General features: G+C 36.9%; 1 protein-coding gene across 1 annotated transcript; it reads left to right on the top strand.

Moving 5' to 3' along the window:
* Positions 1–15021: 15021 nt before the first annotated feature.
* On the top strand, positions 15022–18234 carry LOC103442618 (probable WRKY transcription factor 31). Its single transcript, XM_017334154.3, has 5 exons — positions 15022–15625; positions 16181–16279; positions 16438–16998; positions 17100–17213; positions 17343–18234. Exons 1-5 carry the CDS (start codon positions 15185–15187, stop codon positions 18003–18005), a joined length of 1878 nt encoding a protein of 625 aa, XP_017189643.1. The 5' UTR covers positions 15022–15184; the 3' UTR covers positions 18006–18234.
* The last annotated feature ends 714 nt before the right edge of the window (positions 18235–18948 follow it).

The following is an 18948-nucleotide window of genomic DNA, read 5'->3' as shown; positions in this document are numbered from 1 at the left end:
TTTGTGACTTGTGTGTAAGAGGATAATAGAGTGAGAGAGAAAAGTTACTGGGTTTCTGAGTTTTTGTGATTTTTGCAGATTCACAATGGTGAGGTTTGATGAAAAAAATGAAAGAGAACCGACATAGTTTTTTGTATCGTTTCCCACAGACGGCGCCAAATGTTGATGCACAAAACCGGAGGTCTTGGAACAACGTAAATCCGACCGTGAATCTGCAAGAAATGTAAATAACACAAGATGTATCGTGGTTCATCCCAAGGTTTGGGCTACGTCCACACTGATTATATTTATCTGAGAGATTTGTGAGGGAGAGTGTCAGAGCTTTGCTCTAGATAAGAGAGACTTAGGGTTTGTGAGGGTGAGGAGGCCCTTTTATAGAATAAAGGTTCCTCCCCTAATTACATATTTGCCCATTCCTTTGTTACATAATTACATTTAAGTCCCCCGAATATTTATACTAGGTCTAAATACGAGGCCCTAAATATGGTATAAACATAATGAAAGTAGCTAACAAATAATACAAACAAATAAATAATATATTGTTACCTAATCCGCTAAATTTTCCCCACTTCGAAGATTACCACTAGCTTGTGCCAAGGCGTCTCTCCACGTACTAAACGATTGACTAAGTAATTTCCAACGACTGGACATCGATTCTTTAGTTCTTTGCCCACCCATTTTCTCAAGATAATTGGTATGAATAAGACTCCACATTTCTCGCAACTGCATCTCATTACCCGTAATCGAATCATGAGTAACTTGAACCCAACTAGTACACAACGCAACATCTTCAAGAAGCGTCCGATTCGTACCTGCTTGAGTAGTCATTTGTTGGAAAAAAAAATTGGATTGAAACTTTGAGAGAAAGATAGGAATGTGGTTGAAAGTAGTTGAGAAAATATGAAATTGTGGTGTAGGGTAGAAGATAATGAGAAGGTATTTATAGAAAAGTAAAATCAAAATTTTTTATAATTTTTCATAATTTTTTTTTCGGATTTTACATTTTTTTAAATTTTTATTCACCTAATTAATCTCTGCCGTTGGATTTAAAAAAATTTAAATTCCAACACTCCAGATTGTGCCACGTGTCACAACGGTAACATTTTAGATTTTTAAACAGTTTTTTTTTTAAATTTACAAAGCCTAATAACGTGGACCGTTGATCTTAAATCAAACAGATGAAATTAAATGAGATTTTTAAATGTTTTTTACCGTTGGAAATCCAACGGTCCATAAAATAAGACCGTTTCAATCGAACGGACATGGGGAAGCCACGTGGCTTCCCCAACGGTAACTTTTCTCAACTGATGTCGCGGGCCCCAGCCCTGTTTTTTTGTCGGATGACTCGCGCCCACGCTCGTGTGAAACTCACGCGCCTGATGCAGCCCTCGGGCTATCGGGTTGGCAATCCTCGACGGGCCTGCTCCTCAGGCCTCGCTTGTCGCTCGGGCTTCATAACGCTGGAGGTCATACCCCCAACAATTTGCTATTGTTTGGAGGCCTGGCCCCCTAGCAACCTCCCCCGCTGGATGTGCTCTCATTAATGTGATAATGAATGTACATGTTTATTACATATTTTTTTTAAATAAAAATTAGTAATGGATTTAAGATTTTAATAATCACACCTCTTTTATACTCCTAATTAATTTTCAATTCAAACATTTCCAAAATAAAAAAAATTAAATTAGAATAAGTTTGTACCCATTAGTTTTTTATAAAACAATTCTCAATTTTTTAATCTTAAATGTACTCATTCATATAATTTTCAATTTTTTTCAATCTTAAATGTACTTATTCTTAAATATACGAATTTGTTATATGTAAAATGTACCATTTTTTTCAATATAAAATGTACAAATTTTTCATATAAAATGTAACCAAATTTTTAATATAAAATCCATTCAATTTTTTTAATCCATTTTTAAACTTATAAGGGTACATTCTTTATTGTTGATTTGAGAATGTATCTATGTCAAGTTTAATCGAAGAAATTTACTAATGTTATTAAGTCTAATATCTTCTTTTTTTCTTCTATGTTTTGAAGAATGTACCCATGTTTTGGTACAATAATTGTTTTTTGTTAATTTTGATGAATGTACGCTTCCATTCCCCATTTCAATTTATTCACTTTCTTATAAGATTATGACAGTCCAATGGGAGGTGATCAACCATATGCTTAGCTTATAGCAGTTATAAACTTAACGGGAATTTTTTTTTTGGGGGGGGGGTGTGGAATGAGGTATTAGGAGAGTCCAAGGGCTTTGCCCCACATCAAAAGGAATCTTGGTGGTGGAATGAGGAGGTACAAACAAAGGTGAAGGCTAAGAAGGAATGTTGTAAAGCCTTATACAAGGATAGGACCGATGAAAATGGTGAAAGGTATAGAAAAGCGAAGCAAGAGGCGAAGAAAGCTGTGAGAGAAGCTAAGTTAGCGGCTTATGACGATATGTATAAGCGACTAGATACCAAAGAAGGAGAGTTGGATATCTATAAACTAGCTAGAGCAAGGGAAAAGAAGACAAGGGACCTAAACCAAGTGAGGTGCATCAAGGATGAGGATGGAAAGGTTCTTGCTACAGAGAACGCGGTTAAAGACAGATGGAAATGTTATTTTTATAATCTTTTCAATAAAGGACATGAAAGGAGTGCTTCTTTAGGGGAGTTGAGTAACTCAGAAGAGTGTAGAAACTACTCTTTTTATCGTAGAATCCGGAAGGAAGAAGTGGTTGTAGCTTTGAAGAAGATGAAGCATAGAAAAGCAGTAGGCCCAGACGATATACCAATCGAAGTGTGGAAAGTTTTGGGAGACACAGGTATAACATGGCTCACTAACCTTTTCAATAGGATTTTGAAAACGAAGAAGATGCCAAATGAGTGGCGAACGAGCACTTTGGTGCCTATCTACAAGAATAAGGGCGATGTACAAAATTGCATGAACTATAGGGGTATTAAGCTAATGAGTCATACAATGAAGCTCTGGGAGAGAGTCATTGAGCATAGATTGAGGCAAGAGACACGGGTTTCGGACAACCAATTCGGGTTCATGCCAGGGCGCTCAACCATGGAGGCAATCTATCTCTTACGAAGATTGATGGAAAGATATAGAGATGGGAAAAAGGATTTACACATGGTCCCAAGAGACATTCTTTGGAGGATTTTAGAGAAGAAAGGAGTACGAGTAGCATATATCCAAGCTATACAGGATATGTATGAAGGAGCAAAGACTGCCGTAAGAACTCATGAAGGACAAACCGAAAGCTTTCCCATAACTGTAGGATTACATCAAGATTCATCCTTAAGTCCTTACCTTTTTGCGTTGGTAATGGATGAGTTAACAGGACATATTCAAGATGATATTCCTTGGTGTATGCTTTTCGCAGACGATATAGTGTTGATAGATGAAACTCAGGAAGGGGTAAATGCAAAGCTTAACCTTTGGAGAGAAGTGTTGGAATCTAAAGGTCTTCGTCTAAGCCGATCAAAGACAGAATATATGGAGTGCAAGTTCAGTGCAAATGGAGGCCAAAACGAGTTAGGGGTGAGGATCGGAGATCAAGAAATACCAAAGAGCGACCGTTTTCGTTACCTAGGATCTATCTTGCAAAAGAACGGAGAATTAGATGGAGATCTCAACCATAGAATACAAGCTGGATGGATGAAGTGGAAGAGTGCATCCGGCGTGTTGTGTGACCGCCGTATGCCACTGAAGCTCAAGGGAAAATTTTATAGGACGGCAATAAGGCCGGCGATGCTGTATGGCACAGAATGTTGGGCGGTGAAGCATCAACACGTACACAAAATGGGTGTAGCGGAGATGAGGATGCTTCGTTGGATGTGTGGGCACACGAGAAAGGATAAGATTAGGAATGAGGATATCCGGGGTAAAGTAGGAGTAGCCGAAATTGAAGGAAAGATGAGAGAAAATCGGTTACGGTGGTTTGGACATGTGCAAAGAAGGCCTACTGACGCTCCGATTAGAAGATGCAACTATGGGACAGAGGTTCAGGGCCGAAGGGGTAGAGGAAGACCTAGGAAAACTTTGGAAGAGACCCTAAGAAAAGACTTAGAGTACTTGGATCTAACGGAGGACATGACACAGGACAGAACATAATGGCGTTCTAAGATTCTACCCCTTATGGCCTCGATGTCCCATCCGCACTCGATGGCAGAGAAGGTGCAGATATAATAATGCTTCCCTAAAGAGCTAAGCGTGATATTTGTAGGGCTGGCAGTCTCCAAAGTGACGTGACTAGTGCATTGCAAGCATCAAGAGCTGCCTTTGTCACTTCCGCTACTTCGTGATTTCTGCTACTGTACGTGAATGCAAGAGTGTCTTGGACAGTGAAGGTTTTGTTGTCAGCCTATGTAATGTAAGCTGCGGCGCCACCAGAAGGGATGAACCAACCAGAAACCAATACCCATATGTTGCAACTCTGAGAAGCCCATTTCTTTACCCGTAAATCTCCTATCAATTAGGACAATAAACTTGTCATACATAGGGACCCAGAAAATAACATTGATGACGTCAAAAGTTGAGAGGAAGGCTGGGGGAATGGTGAAAGAACCGATAGATTTGTCCATCAGCGTGCCTTGCTCAACAAACGTAGTCGACATTTGCACATAAACAGCTAAAAAGACAATTCTGGCGGGAGGGAATCAGATGAATCTTCAATTTTCTCCGATAAAAAATGCGCAGAAAGAGTAAGAATGGGAAGAAAGAAAGAAAACACCAAAAAAAAGTAAGAAGCCTGGTTTTCGGCGATTAAGACGTCGATGGTGACCCAGTTTTGCATCGTAGAGCCCTTTGTGTGTGTCGTCTCTGCTGAAGTGGCGAAGAATGAGAACTTGTCCCACTCTGTCGATTCCCAATAACTCTTCACTCTCTAGATATCCACCTTTGATCAATTTTCCTTCTTCAACTTGACCCTCACGTGATCCCATCTAAAGGGCGCATCTTCCCCTGCTGCCAGAGGAGAACTACTAGTGTGTTTCATCCTCAGGACTCACAGGTGATTCTAATCTTCTTAGTCCCTCAAGGCAGTTATCGCTCTAGATGAACCCAAGAACTTTCTCCACCGATTCTCTTGTTTCAAGGCGATTATCACTCTGGATGAACTTAAGAACTATAGCTCGCTCTCAACCCAGCACCGTAGATAGGTACAAACGAAGCGGATCCAGAATCCGATGGTCCCGAGCGGGTAGACGGGTCCGCCGCATGATAGTGTGCTTGTCGGCCTCTACAACCTAGGCTTGCCCGTTGGACTTCAGAAGCAGCCATGGCCTCACGCAGAGCCCCTTCTTCCTCAGCCCGCTGGCCACCGACACGCCGAGGTCGGGCATTGTGGGTCGGGTCTGGTCAGAGTTATCCTCAGATGGGGATATGGGCGACTTGGATGGGTGATGATTGGGATGAGGGGTTCTCATCACTGCAGTTGGGAATTGGGATTTACAGGTCAACCTCTCCTGAATTCCTCTCTGCTTTGTTAGAGCTGGGATGAGTTGTTGTGTTCCAAGTTTTGCTACAAAGAATTAAAGATGAAATCAGAGATGGTAGACAAGATTAATATCCCAGACTCAACTGGGGGAGACATTTTACAGTAAGCCCAAAATACGGGAAGGTCGCCGATGAGGTTGTTGTTGTAGAGGTCGATGACGGTGAGGTCGAGGGAGAGAGTGTTTGGTTTTTTGTGACTTGTGTGTAAGAGGATAATAGAGTGAGAGAGAAAAGTTACTGGGTTTCTGAGTTTTTGTGATTTTTGCAGATTCACAATGGTGAGGTTTGATGAAAAAAATGAAAGAGAACCGACATAGTTTTTTGTATCGTTTCCCACAGACGGCGCCAAATGTTGATGCACAAAACCGGAGGTCTTGGAACAACGTAAATCCGACCGTGAATCTGCAAGAAATGTAAATAACACAAGATGTATCGTGGTTCATCCCAAGGTTTGGGCTACGTCCACACTGATTATATTTATCTGAGAGATTTGTGAGGGAGAGTGTCAGAGCTTTGCTCTAGATAAGAGAGACTTAGGGTTTGTGAGGGTGAGGAGGCCCTTTTATAGAATAAAGGTTCCTCCCCTAATTACATATTTGCCCATTCCTTTGTTACATAATTACATTTAAGTCCCCCGAATATTTATACTAGGTCTAAATACGAGGCCCTAAATATGGTATAAACATAATGAAAGTAGCTAACAAATAATACAAACAAATAAATAATATATTGTTACCTAATCCGCTAAATTTTCCCCACTTCGAAGATTACCACTAGCTTGTGCCAAGGCGTCTCTCCACGTACTAAACGATTGACTAAGTAATTTCCAACGACTGGACATCGATTCTTTAGTTCTTTGCCCACCCATTTTCTCAAGATAATTGGTATGAATAAGACTCCACATTTCTCGCAACTGCATCTCATTACCCGTAATCGAATCATGAGTAACTTGAACCCAACTAGTACACAACGCAACATCTTCAAGAAGCGTCTGATTCGTACCTGCTTGAGTAGTCATTTGTTGGAAAAAAAAATTGGATTGAAACTTTGAGAGAAAGATAGGAATGTGGTTGAAAGTAGTTGAGAAAATATGAAATTGTGGTGTAGGGTAGAAGATAATGAGAAGGTATTTATAGAAAAGTAAAATCAAAATTTTTTATAATTTTTCATAATTTTTTTTTCGGATTTTTACATTTTTTTAAATTTTTATTCACCTAATTAATCTCTGCCGTTGGATTTAAAAAAATTTAAATTCCAACACTCCAGATTGTGCCACGTGTCACAACGGTAACATTTTAGATTTTTAAACAGTTTTTTTTTTAAATTTACAAAGCCTAATAACGTGGACCGTTGATCTTAAATCAAACAGATGAAATTAAATGAGATTTTTAAATGTTTTTTACCGTTGGAAATCCAACGGTCCATAAAATAAGACCGTTTCAATCGAACGGACATGGGGAAGCCACGTGGCTTCCCCAACGGTAACTTTTCTCAACTGATGTCGCGGGCCCCAGCCCTGTTTTTTTGTCGGATGACTCGCGCCCACGCTCGTGTGAAACTCACGCGCCTGATGCAGCCTTCGGGCTATCGGGTTGGCAATCCTTGACGGGCCTGCTCCTCGGGCCTCGCTTGTCGCTCGGGCTTCATAACGCTGGAGGTCATACCCCCAACAATTTGCTACTGTTTGGAGGCCTGGCCCCCGAGCAACCTCCCCCGCTGGATGTGCTCTCATTAATGTGATAATGAATGTACATGTTTATTACATATTTTTTTTAAATAAAAATTAGTAATGGATTTAAGATTTTAATAATCACACCTCTTTTATACTCCTAATTAATTTTCAATTCAAACATTTCCAAAATAAAAAAAATTAAATTAGAATAAGTTTGTACCCATTAGTTTTTTATAAAACAATTCTCAATTTTTTAATCTTAAATGTACTCATTCATATAATTTTCAATTTTTTTCAATCTTAAATGTACTTATTCTTAAATATACGAATTTGTTATATGTAAAATGTACCATTTTTTTCAATATAAAATGTACAAATTTTTCATATAAAATGTAACCAAATTTTTAATATAAAATCCATTCAATTTTTTTAATCCATTTTTAAACTTATAAGGGTACATTCTTTATTGTTGATTTGAGAATGTATCTATGTCAAGTTTAATCGAAGAAATTTACTAATGTTATTAAGTCTAATATCTTTTTTTTTTCTTCTATGTTTTGAAGAATGTACCCATGTTTTGGTACAATAATTGTTTTTTGTTAATTTTGATGAATGTACCCATATTTACGTACACACACACACACACAATATAATAGAGAGTATAATTTATATTTTATTATTTTTAATCCCACAAATTATGGGTTATATTTAAAATCTCATTAATATAAACAGAAACAACTTTCAATTTTTAATTTTTAATTTAAAATTTATAGTAACTTACACTATTACATTAATGTCATGGACTTTCGATCAATAACTAAAAACAAATAATGTTTCAATCAAAAAATATTGATAGTTAGGGACTGCATCCAAAATGTCCCTTAATTAAATTATAAGAAAGAAATTAAAGGAAGAATAAATAGTGTGTCAATTTAAGGCATTGTGCAGATAATTTAATTAACTTTCGAAGTTTTGGAAAATGAAAGCGATCGATGCTTAATAACTTGGCGGGCATAAAAGCATACACGTTGGTACCTCTTTTACAATAACAAATTAAATATATTCTCTAAGAAAATGAAATAATTTTATATTGTTTAATTTATTTAATATATGATATTTGATTTTGGCATATCCCACGCTGCAATTTTATAAGGGTTGTTTAATCTTTGTAAAGGTGGTAGTTGCAGGCATAACTCATTATCAGTCTAAGTCTTCTCTCCAGCAGCCCAGCTAACCCAATTGTTTATGACCTAATTTGTAATATAATGTTGCTAAATATTTTGTTTTTGTTTTATTTTCTGCGTGCTATATATGGTCTGCTAATGTTGAACAAATCCTGTCGGTAGTCAAATATGAAGATATCATAGAAGGAACGTTCATCAAATATTATTTATTGCAGTTTTAGATTCCTCACCATAATTTGTTTCTGCTTTGATTGTTTCTTAAACTCAAGTAGAAATGCACTGTGCAACGGTGGATCCAAACCTAGCATTAAGAAAGAACTTAGTAGTCTGAATACCTAACCCCAGGGTCTTGATCCTTTCTTTCCACTTCACATGGGAAGAGGATAAGACTAGAATAGTAGTTCGACGATCAAATCTTTTATGTGTAGTTTGTTTTGCCTAATTCTTTCATTCATGTTGTTTTCTTTCATTGTACAATTGATTTGATTATTCATCAAATAATATAATACTGATTCTCATAATATAAAATATAAAAGAAATTATGGTCATACCATATCTCATCAGCATGCAGTTATTTCATCAGTAGACATGGTTAATTATGTAGCTGGGATTTAAACTACCTAGAATTTTAACTAATCCAATCTCTTCCTAAATCCTACGAGCCGCAGTCACTGAATTAAGGCCTCTCTCATATGTCATCATTACTTCAATTAAATTCAGATGAAGTAGGTTTGGTTTATGCGATTCGATCGTCATTTTCTTAATTTAAAAGTACTTTGCCTTACCTTATTAACTCGACCTGTTATTTAATCCAGACTGATCAGTTGCTTGTTAATGGACTATAAAGTTTAAAGTTGAAGTAATCAAATTATGTTTAGGGTTTGTCCTGTGTAATTTAAATGGTATTGTGGAGTAGTGGTTGTAGGAGATATGCTGTGACATCAGCAATAGTTGAAACAGTTTAGAAAGACTGACTGTAAGAATATACATATATATATATATATATTATGTATATCTTTAATCCAGCACTAAATATGCATACATGGGATTTCAAATTATGTCCTATATTAAACGACCATCTGAAACAGCAAAAGTAGCTTTAAACAGAAGGTGACCAACAGGAGACAACAAACCAAGTAATTAAAAGCGCTTCTGATTGGCTTTTGGATTTTGAACACAGAAAGAAAAATGCACACAGTACATTAAAAAAGCAGTGGCATGAAGTACTTTTGAGAATCGCAGCAGCCTATAGTAGGGCAACATTGCAATCCACAGTCCACACTTCGGCTTTGTTTTTCAATTCCATAGTTACAATTGTATGTATGTCTCCACGCATTGGCATGCACGTTTTCTTCTATGGCCAGCTAGAATTGTAGCAGTAGTCAACATATATTGAATACGAAGAAAAAGAAAATGGCTTCCATAAGCAATGAGCTCATTTGACCACAAAAGAAAAGAAAGGAAAACGAATGAGCTCATTATACAATCCAGACGCACTTCTAAATTTTTTGGTCTAATGTTGCTACAAACACTTTTGGTTCTCTAAAAGCTTCATAACCATTCTTACAGCAATAAAAAACGAATCCTAATTAAACTCATTTGGAAACAACATTCAGTAGCGTGACTGATCGTGAGCTGCTTCTCTGCTGACTTTGCAAATACTAAAACATAACACAAGCAGGGACAACATTGTACTACTACTACTTTAGAGTGACTAGAAAGAACTCGATCAATTGAATACCGTTTTAGTCCTGTAATATTTGCACAAAATACAACTTTTGATCAAACTTTTTGAACCAGATCTATGATCTACAAAATCTTCATTAGCTCTCTTTGGACAGCTGCCGCTACCTTTTTTCATTGGACCCTATTTGGTTTTCAAACTAAATATAAATTCATATGTAAATTGCTAAAGTAGAACTTTAATTTCAAAGAAGAGCATGGTTTTTCTATTTTGGCCTTGTATGGGAGAAATTCTCTCATGTAGCCAGTGACACCGCATGTTAATTACTATCTAACAAAAGGGTAGTGTGAATTATTTGAATACATTATAACTGTCTATATTATTGGTGGTGTCACTGAGACAATACATTAGTACAAGAGAGTCTCTCTCAAGACTATATATATAAACATTTAGTTAAAAGGGAAATTATTACAAAGTCACATGAGTCACGCCCAACTAGTAATAAGTAGAGATAACATGGAGTTGAATTAATGAAGAGTGTATATAGGATGGGGCATGCAAATTGCAGCTGGTAGAGGAAAAGATGGACGACCCATTTGCTCTTGTTTTTACGACTTCACTTGCCCTTTCAAATAATGCGGCCCCTTCCATTGACTAGAACTGGAAATTTGGAAAGGCAATTGTAACATGCATCATGCAAGAGAGTGGAGAGCAGTAGGCGGACATTATCAATTTGATTTAGTAATTAAACACGTATGATGTTACCTTTTTAAGTTCATTGAAACACATAACAGAACGTTGTTGCACCATGTCTAATGTGTTGTATGGTAAAATATAAGAAAGAATTAATCATGCATTAGTGTTAATTACCTCTTAATCATATAAATATCAAAAGATGTCAAACTAGATTTTGTTTGTTCAAATGGGGTAGTTTGAAATACATGGAAAATGGTATTGTGGTAATATATCAACAAACTAGAGAAAATACCTCTTAATCATGAAAATTTCAAAAGATGGCAAACTAGATTTTGTTTGTTCAAATGGGGTAATTTGAAATTCACGGAAAATGGTATTGTAGTGTCTTCAGCAAACTAGCTAGAGAAAATAATGATTAGTTGGCTAATTAGTAATGTCACACTTTTTTCTAATTATTATAATCAATGAAAATAAAAAAAAATTTATTTTTCTACCTACTACCATATCTTTAACCATGGGCAGTGCCACTTAAGAATCATGATGATCTCAAACCCCTTCTACCCTCCAAGTTGTATATATACACACACACATATCGAATTTAAAATTTTGAATGCAAGAAATAATACTCTTTAAGTTCTTACCTAACTGAGCTACGAGCTTTTACCCTCCCTAATTCTCTCCCTTTTCTCATCAGATCTGCCTCTTCTTCCAAATGCAAGGCCATTGTCTTTAACTTGGTTTCCAATGGTTCTTTATCTCTTATCCCAAAGTTTGGACTTCCCTTTCTTGTAATTGTCGTCCCTAATTTTTTTTTTTAATGATCAATTGCATTTATATCCTTTAGATTAATTTAGAGTGATTTTGAAATGGGTTAGATATTTTTATGGGTCATTTTGATTCCGGTCCCTAATCAACTTAATTGTTAGACTGGAACCTTATTTGTTTAAATATTTTGATCGAGGTCCTTAACATTATTTAAGAGATTTAAGTCATGCATTTATGCATTTAATGTCCCACCAATTATGAAATTTAAACAAATTCAAATAATATTTTTAAAATATAATAAATACTTGAAAATAAATATTAGAATAATATTGTTCTTCACTAAATTATAGCAAAGAAAATAATGTACCCGCATAATTATTAACATATTTAAAAAAAAAACTACTGATATATTTTAAAACATAAAATAAATACATACAATTAGCACGGGTACATTTAGTAAAATTAAAAATAGGTACAAATAAATTAAAAAATATGGGTACAAATACAAATAAAACTTAAAAAATATGGGCACAAAAAGAAATTAATATATGGTCACAAATTAAAAGTGAAAAGAAAATTGGTACAAATTAAAAAAAAAGGTTGCAAATTAAAAATGGGTACAAAATAAAAATAAAAATATATGATAAAAAATTTAGCCATAAATATAAATATACCAAATGTAACATATTGCAAATTAAAAATGGGTACAAAATAAAAATAAAAATATATGATAAAAAATTTAGAAATAAAAACTATTTTATTATTGAAATAATTAATGATGTTTATTAATACCTAAGGACCTTAATAAAAATTTGAAAAGAAATAAGATTTTAATCAGTTGAGTAGCAAAAAGAATGATTTGATTTGATTGTTTGGTCCCTCGTTAATTGTCACATATTGCATCATTGCATCATTCTTAGTTGATTTGATTGTTTGGTCCCTCGTTAATCTAATGACTTGAAAAGCTTAGAACTCGTTCTTACTTGATGTGGAACCATATATTCTTGAACCATGCATCTTTATGAATCAAAACCGGTCATCATGGAGCTACGGTTTCTCCCAAATCAATATATGCTTAATATTGCAAACGACAACCAATCACACAATTTGATTTCAATGGTGTAAGTTGATTTCAATGGTGTAGGTGTATCTTCTACGTACAACCTAGAAACGAGTATCCCATAAGCCATTCATCAATTTACAAAGGAAACTAGAATCATATAGATGAAAAAGTATAAATTGATACGATTTTAAAAGTGTAATGAAAAAAAATTGAAACCTCTGATAATTTGTTTTCTTTTTCCTTTTAATTTTTCTTTGTTAGAGAGCCTTCTTTTCTAGTCTAATTTTCTAGAATTTACTACTTTATCACACGTATATACAAGTCAAATACACACTTGCGTATTCGACAAGGCAAAGATCTTATGCAATAATCTTCACTAATTTGATTTTCTGAAATCGTGTCCATGATTTTTACCACTTAAAACCATTATCATATTGTGTTTTTCAATAACCAAAAACAAGAACAAAACAAAGCCAAAGACTCAAGACTCCTGGACCATTATTTCCAATTTTTAAACTATTATTCCTGTTTTTATTTTTATCATTTTATTATTGGATCAAGTATCCACGGAATAAAACCAAAGGGTTAGGTCCATTTGAGCGGACGGAGTCAACCCGTCAACTTCACCCCGAATGAAGCCACGGTTCGGTGTCAAAACTCTGGTGGTCCAGCAGCCAGTCTGTAGCGTAACTTATGTAAAAACGAATTCTACATTATATGACTTCCGGTCAATTACCGTAATTTATTATCGTTTATATTATATTATTAAACAGAAATGCCGTGAGAATAATGAATCCGTTCAATTGAATTCGATATCCCACACTCGGTTCCGGACCAATCTCATATCAGAACCGTTGACTCAGCGCTTTCCACGAGCGAGAGACGCCGGGCCAGTCGCGGGCCAGTGGGGAGCCTGTGGAGTTTTGGAACGCGTCAATCTCTCTCCTCCATTCTTTGACATCAGAGCCAAATCGGACGGCTGTCCCAGCTCAGGACCGTCATGCATGTGGGGTCCAACTGCCTCCCTCCCTACACCGTACGTCAGTCTGTGAATCGCTACCTGGACTACCGGGCTATGATGTGAATAGGTAATATTATCATCGAGATTAAGAAAAGCTTTAGGTAAGACGACGATTGGCACATCTTAATCATTTTTATTTTTCAGCCGACATTTTTCCATTCCTAAAAATGTACTCCGATGAAGACAAAGGGTTCAGGTGGACATGATTTCTATTTGAGCAAGCTAGGGAGACCAACTATTAGATTAAATTTTGTAAATCATATAACGTGGTTGTTGATAATCGAATTATTATTTAAGTGTTGATTAACATGTTTATTTCTTATTAGTGACATATCACATGATTTACAAATTTGTTTTAAAAAATTGTTCTACATAAAGCATGACGTTTCACGAAAGTTCAAAATCAAAACTTTCCAATCAACTATAGTCTTTGGTATGGTGGTACCTATCTTCAATCAGTTGCAGAAAGTCTTCGTCACATGGAAGTAAGAGTGATATATGATTTATGACTGAAAATGCGATTTCAACTGTTATATAACAATAGCATAGATAACCTCAAAAGAAAAAAAAACAAAACAAAAAAACAACCTAAAGCGTGTACACTTTTGTTATTACTAATAATGACTTCATTTTCCATAATCAATCAAAACTTTCTAACCAACTAGTCTTTTGTATGGTGGTAATTTTGTCTTCAATCAGTTGTAGATAATCTTCGTCATATGGACATAAGAACGATATATATTTGTCATGAGTAAGATACTTAGTCGTGACTAACTCATTTTAATGGCATAGTTTTATTTTTTAATTTGCTAGATAAGTGTAAGAAATATCGGCATAAACATTGTTTTTTTTTTTTAACAAAAACTTTCCATGTCTCATTAGTATTTAATTTTTTTTGGTATGATGATTAATCCCAAAAGTCAAATATTGATAATGAACGAGCCTTTACTCATGTGACCATACATAAAGTGTATTTAGTCATCACTCATGTGATATTTAAAGCGATATCCAAGTAGCTAGTAATGCCTTAAATTTGAATCCCTTTTTTTCTCTTCTTAAAACCTTCCAATTGTAGCATCCCTATCTTATTACTTTCCCCAAACACAACTAAATTAAATTAAAATTAAGAGAAATACTAAGGAGACTTGCTCAAAGTGAGCTCTTCATGAACTCTTTATCATCTGATAGTTTAACGTTAATTTTAGTCCCAACATTTTAAAACATTGTACCAAAAACATAAAGTGATGGAGAATTTATGAAGAGTCTCACTCTTTAGAGAATCTCCTTAACATTTCTCTAAAATTAAAACCCTTCCCTTCCCTTCCCTTCTCCTCCTCATTTCTCTCCAAGTCCAAGTCCAAATCCAAAGTGCAAACACAAAAAATATTAAGAGTAAAAAGCCACACACCTCACCCCATCACACCACACATTCACTTCTAGTACTGCTATAGTCTCTCTCTCTCTCTCCCCCCATTGGGGAGGTCTTCTTCTAAAGTCCAACCCCCCCTTTTATTGCCGAGTCCGTTGCACTCTCTCCCCCTTCACTCACACATTCACTTCCACCTACACACAAACTCTCTCTCTCCACAATTTTTCTTAGGATTTATGGCCAAAGGAAGTGGACTCTCCATTGATTCAGATCCATTTTCCTTCTCTCTCCACCACCCTATAGTCCTCAACTCCTTCCAGGAAGACCAATATAACCACCACCTCCCACCACTCTTCACCACCAAAAAACAACTTCACCACCACCACTCATCACTCATGCTCATGGACAACTCGACCGCTATTCACCGCCGATCTCCTCCGCCCCCTCCTCCCACGACTATCCGGTTCGCAGTCAACCTCAACCGCTCCCACGACGACGATGTTCAGCACTCTCCTGACTCACCACCACCCTCCAACGAGCAACGCGAGGTCATCGACGAGCGGGACTTCTTTGCCGATAGCAAGAACCACCTCGATCACGAAAAGTCCGTCGGCTCCGACGACCCTGCCAATAAAATGGACTTACATGGCCCCACAGACATGGAATTCAACGTAAATGTAAGCGACCCTTTTCGCCATTTTGTTCTTGAGGCACGGATCCAGCCTACCCTAGGCATCTGCCCCTTTATCCTCCCTCAGTGCCTAATAACCTCAAAGTGTTTCTCCTTGCTTGTTTCTTAGTCCAAAATCTCCGATTAAACCTTAAAGTTTGACCTCTCGAAAGCTTGGTTGTCATATGAATCGCCTCAGTCGTGAAGCATGAAGAGCTGGGCTACCGAAGAGTGCATCGCACAGCGCATCTGCGTTTCTTGGCCACCGCAGTTTTGGTCCATGCCAATTACAAAAAATAAATAAATATATATTCGTAATATATAAAACTTGTATCATAGAACGAAGAGTACAACTGCACCCAATATCTTCTCTTAGCTCAACCCATTTTAAAATTCTAGGTCCGTGCATGCGAGTTTTTGTTCATTGTATTATTGATTTATAGTTATAGATTTTTTTTTCATTCTACTCCTGGTCATTTATAAAATTTGAACTCATAATCTCTTTCATGAGACGGATTTTTGCTGGTTTTAATTTTGTCTTTGTGTTTTTGTAACTTTGTAGACTGGTTTGAATCTTCTGCTTACAAACACTAGTACTGACCATTCAGTGGCGGAAGATGGTATTCCATCAAACATAGAGGATAAAAGAGCTAAAAGTGAGGTAAAGATGAAAATCTAACTGTTCTTTTTTTTCCTTATAAAGAAACTTCGACGGTACTAGAGATATTTTATTGAATTGTAAAATAACTTACACCTTGATCAATTTTGCTTTACATTTTTTGACCTGTGATTGAATTTTGGTTCTTCGGTTTTTCTCAGCTGGCTGTTCTTCAAGCTGAGCTCGAGCGGTTGAACGTGGAGAATCAACGGTTGAGGGGGATGCTTAATCAGGTGACCACCAATTACAATGCTCTTCAGGTGCATTTGCTGAATTTGACGCAAAGCCAGAAGGCTGATCAGAACAGTAGCGGTGCCGAAGGCCATCGAGTGGCGGTGGAAGAAAAGAAGCTTATGAATGGCAATGGATCATCACTAGTGGTGCCGAGGCAGTTCATCGATCTTGGGTTAGCTGCTAAAAATGGTGACGCTGATGAGCATTCACAGTCTTCGTCTGATGAACGAAGTCGTGGCGAACGGTCTGGATCGCTTGGAGATAATATGAAGGCTGCAGGGCACAGTGATGACCAAGGGATCGGTTTTGATCACGAAAAGAAGGATTTCGGGAGACGAATTGGGAGAGATGAGAGCCCAGATCAGCCGTCACAGAGTTGGAGGCCTAACAAAGTTCCGAGGCTCAGTTCTCCGAAAGAGGTTGATCAAACCGAGGCTACAATGAGGAAGGCTCGGGTCTCGGTTAGAGCTCGATCCGAGGCGCCTATGGTATGTGCTTTTGTACTGAATTGGAGTAGTATTATGAGTGACATTGAATATCTGTTCCAACATCCTTGTTGATTTGCTAAATTTGTTGGGTTTTGATGTAGATCACTGATGGATGTCAATGGCGAAAGTATGGGCAAAAGATGGCAAAAGGAAACCCTTGTCCTCGTGCTTATTATCGATGCACCATGGCTGCTGGTTGCCCGGTTCGAAAACAAGTAAGCTAAGCTCACTTATGGTAACTTTTCTCTTATTAGATATAGGACATGTTAACTTGTCAAACTGTGAATTAGGAACATACAATTTTAGTCGTTGTAGTAATTTGAACTACTATTATGATCAAACAGGTACAAAGATGTGCAGAAGATAGGACAATCCTAATCACTACATATGAAGGCAATCACAACCACCCATTGCCTCCGGCAGCAATGGCAATGGCATCGACTACATCATCCGCGGCGCGGATGTTGCTCTCGGGGGCTATGCCGAGTGCCGACAGCCTAATAGACTCAAACTTCCTCAGCAGGACAATCCTCCCATACTCCTCTAGCATGGCCACCATCTCCGCCTCAGCGCCATTCCCTACCGTTACATTGGACTTAACACAGTCACCGAACCCTTTACAACAATTCCAAAGGCCACCAGGCCAATTCAACATTCCATTCCCAAACCCTAATCAGAATTTCACCAGTGGCCCTGCCTCATTGCTGCCTCAAATTTTTAGTCAGGCGCTATACAACCAGTCTAAATTCTCTGGCCTCCACATGTCACAGGATACAGACCGTGCGGCCGTCCAATTAGGTCACCAATCGCAACCCGGGCAGCAGCAGGGCTCACTGGCCGATCTTACTGCCGCCACCGCTGCCATTGCAGCTGATCCAAACTTCACTGCAGCCCTAGCAGCTGCCATCACCTCTATCATTGGCAATGCTCATCCAAACAACAATGTTGCCAACCCAGCAACCAACTCAAACAACAACAATGCCAATGCCACCAAGCAACAGCAATAGCGATTGCAAAAATAAACTTAGCAATTCTAGTTTTTCAGGGAATTAAAGCATGCTTTATTATTATTAGTTTTCTGTTAGGATTAATTACTTTTGTTTTGGGATGGGAGAAAAAGAAAGTGAAAATATACATGTTTTTTTTTCTTTTATTTTTTTGGGTGGAGGGGATAAATTTACGATAGATATTATTTTCTTTGTCATTTGGAATAATATGTTATTATTTTCTTTGTCATTTGGAATAATATGTTCACATTGTATGTCAATACAAAGTAACATAAAAACGAAGAAAAAAACAAAGAAAGAGGAAAGGATGCAAATTGGTTCTTCCATGTTTGTATGCATACGGAAATGGAGAGATTGATGTTTTGGCACTCTCTCGTCTTATAATTATTTATGCCAATGTTCTATGTTTTCCGATTGACCAGTCAAAACCTAGAAAGAATCACAATTAGTCTGATGTCAGCTATCAGAAGACTTCAGATTCAATTTACATTTAAATAGAGAAACAAATTTTATTTTTAAAAAGTTTAATATCTAATTGTAGTGGCCCAACTTTATTATAAAATTTGTAAATCCGTGCGTAAAATGTTCATATAAATATCTTATCGTTTGTAAAAGAGACAAAACAAAGGTTAGAAGGAGAAGAACAAAGTGAGGATATTGGAAAATGACAATGGAAGGAAGAATAAGAGGGGATTTTATTCTATTTTTGTTGTTGGAGTTATGTGTATAAAAAGTGGAAGTCCTACCAAAACATTTCTCTCCGTGTGTGAGAGCTTTTTCTCTCCGTGAGTGAGAGCAGTAGCCCCGCTAAAACTTTTTCCTCTTGTCGCCGGCCCTAATTCTGATTAGGGTCGGTGGCAGCCCTTCCTCTTCCTATTTGCTTCCTCTTTCTTTTTTTTGGTGTGTTTCCCTGCTTTCCTTCCTTTTTGTTTTCTTTTTACAC

Source organism: Malus domestica, chromosome 09, assembly GCF_042453785.1.
Source record: "Malus domestica chromosome 09, GDT2T_hap1".
NCBI lineage: Eukaryota > Viridiplantae > Streptophyta > Magnoliopsida > Rosales > Rosaceae > Malus > Malus domestica.
Note: the sequence above shows the minus strand (reverse complement) of the source record. Positions and strands in the feature narration are given on the sequence as shown.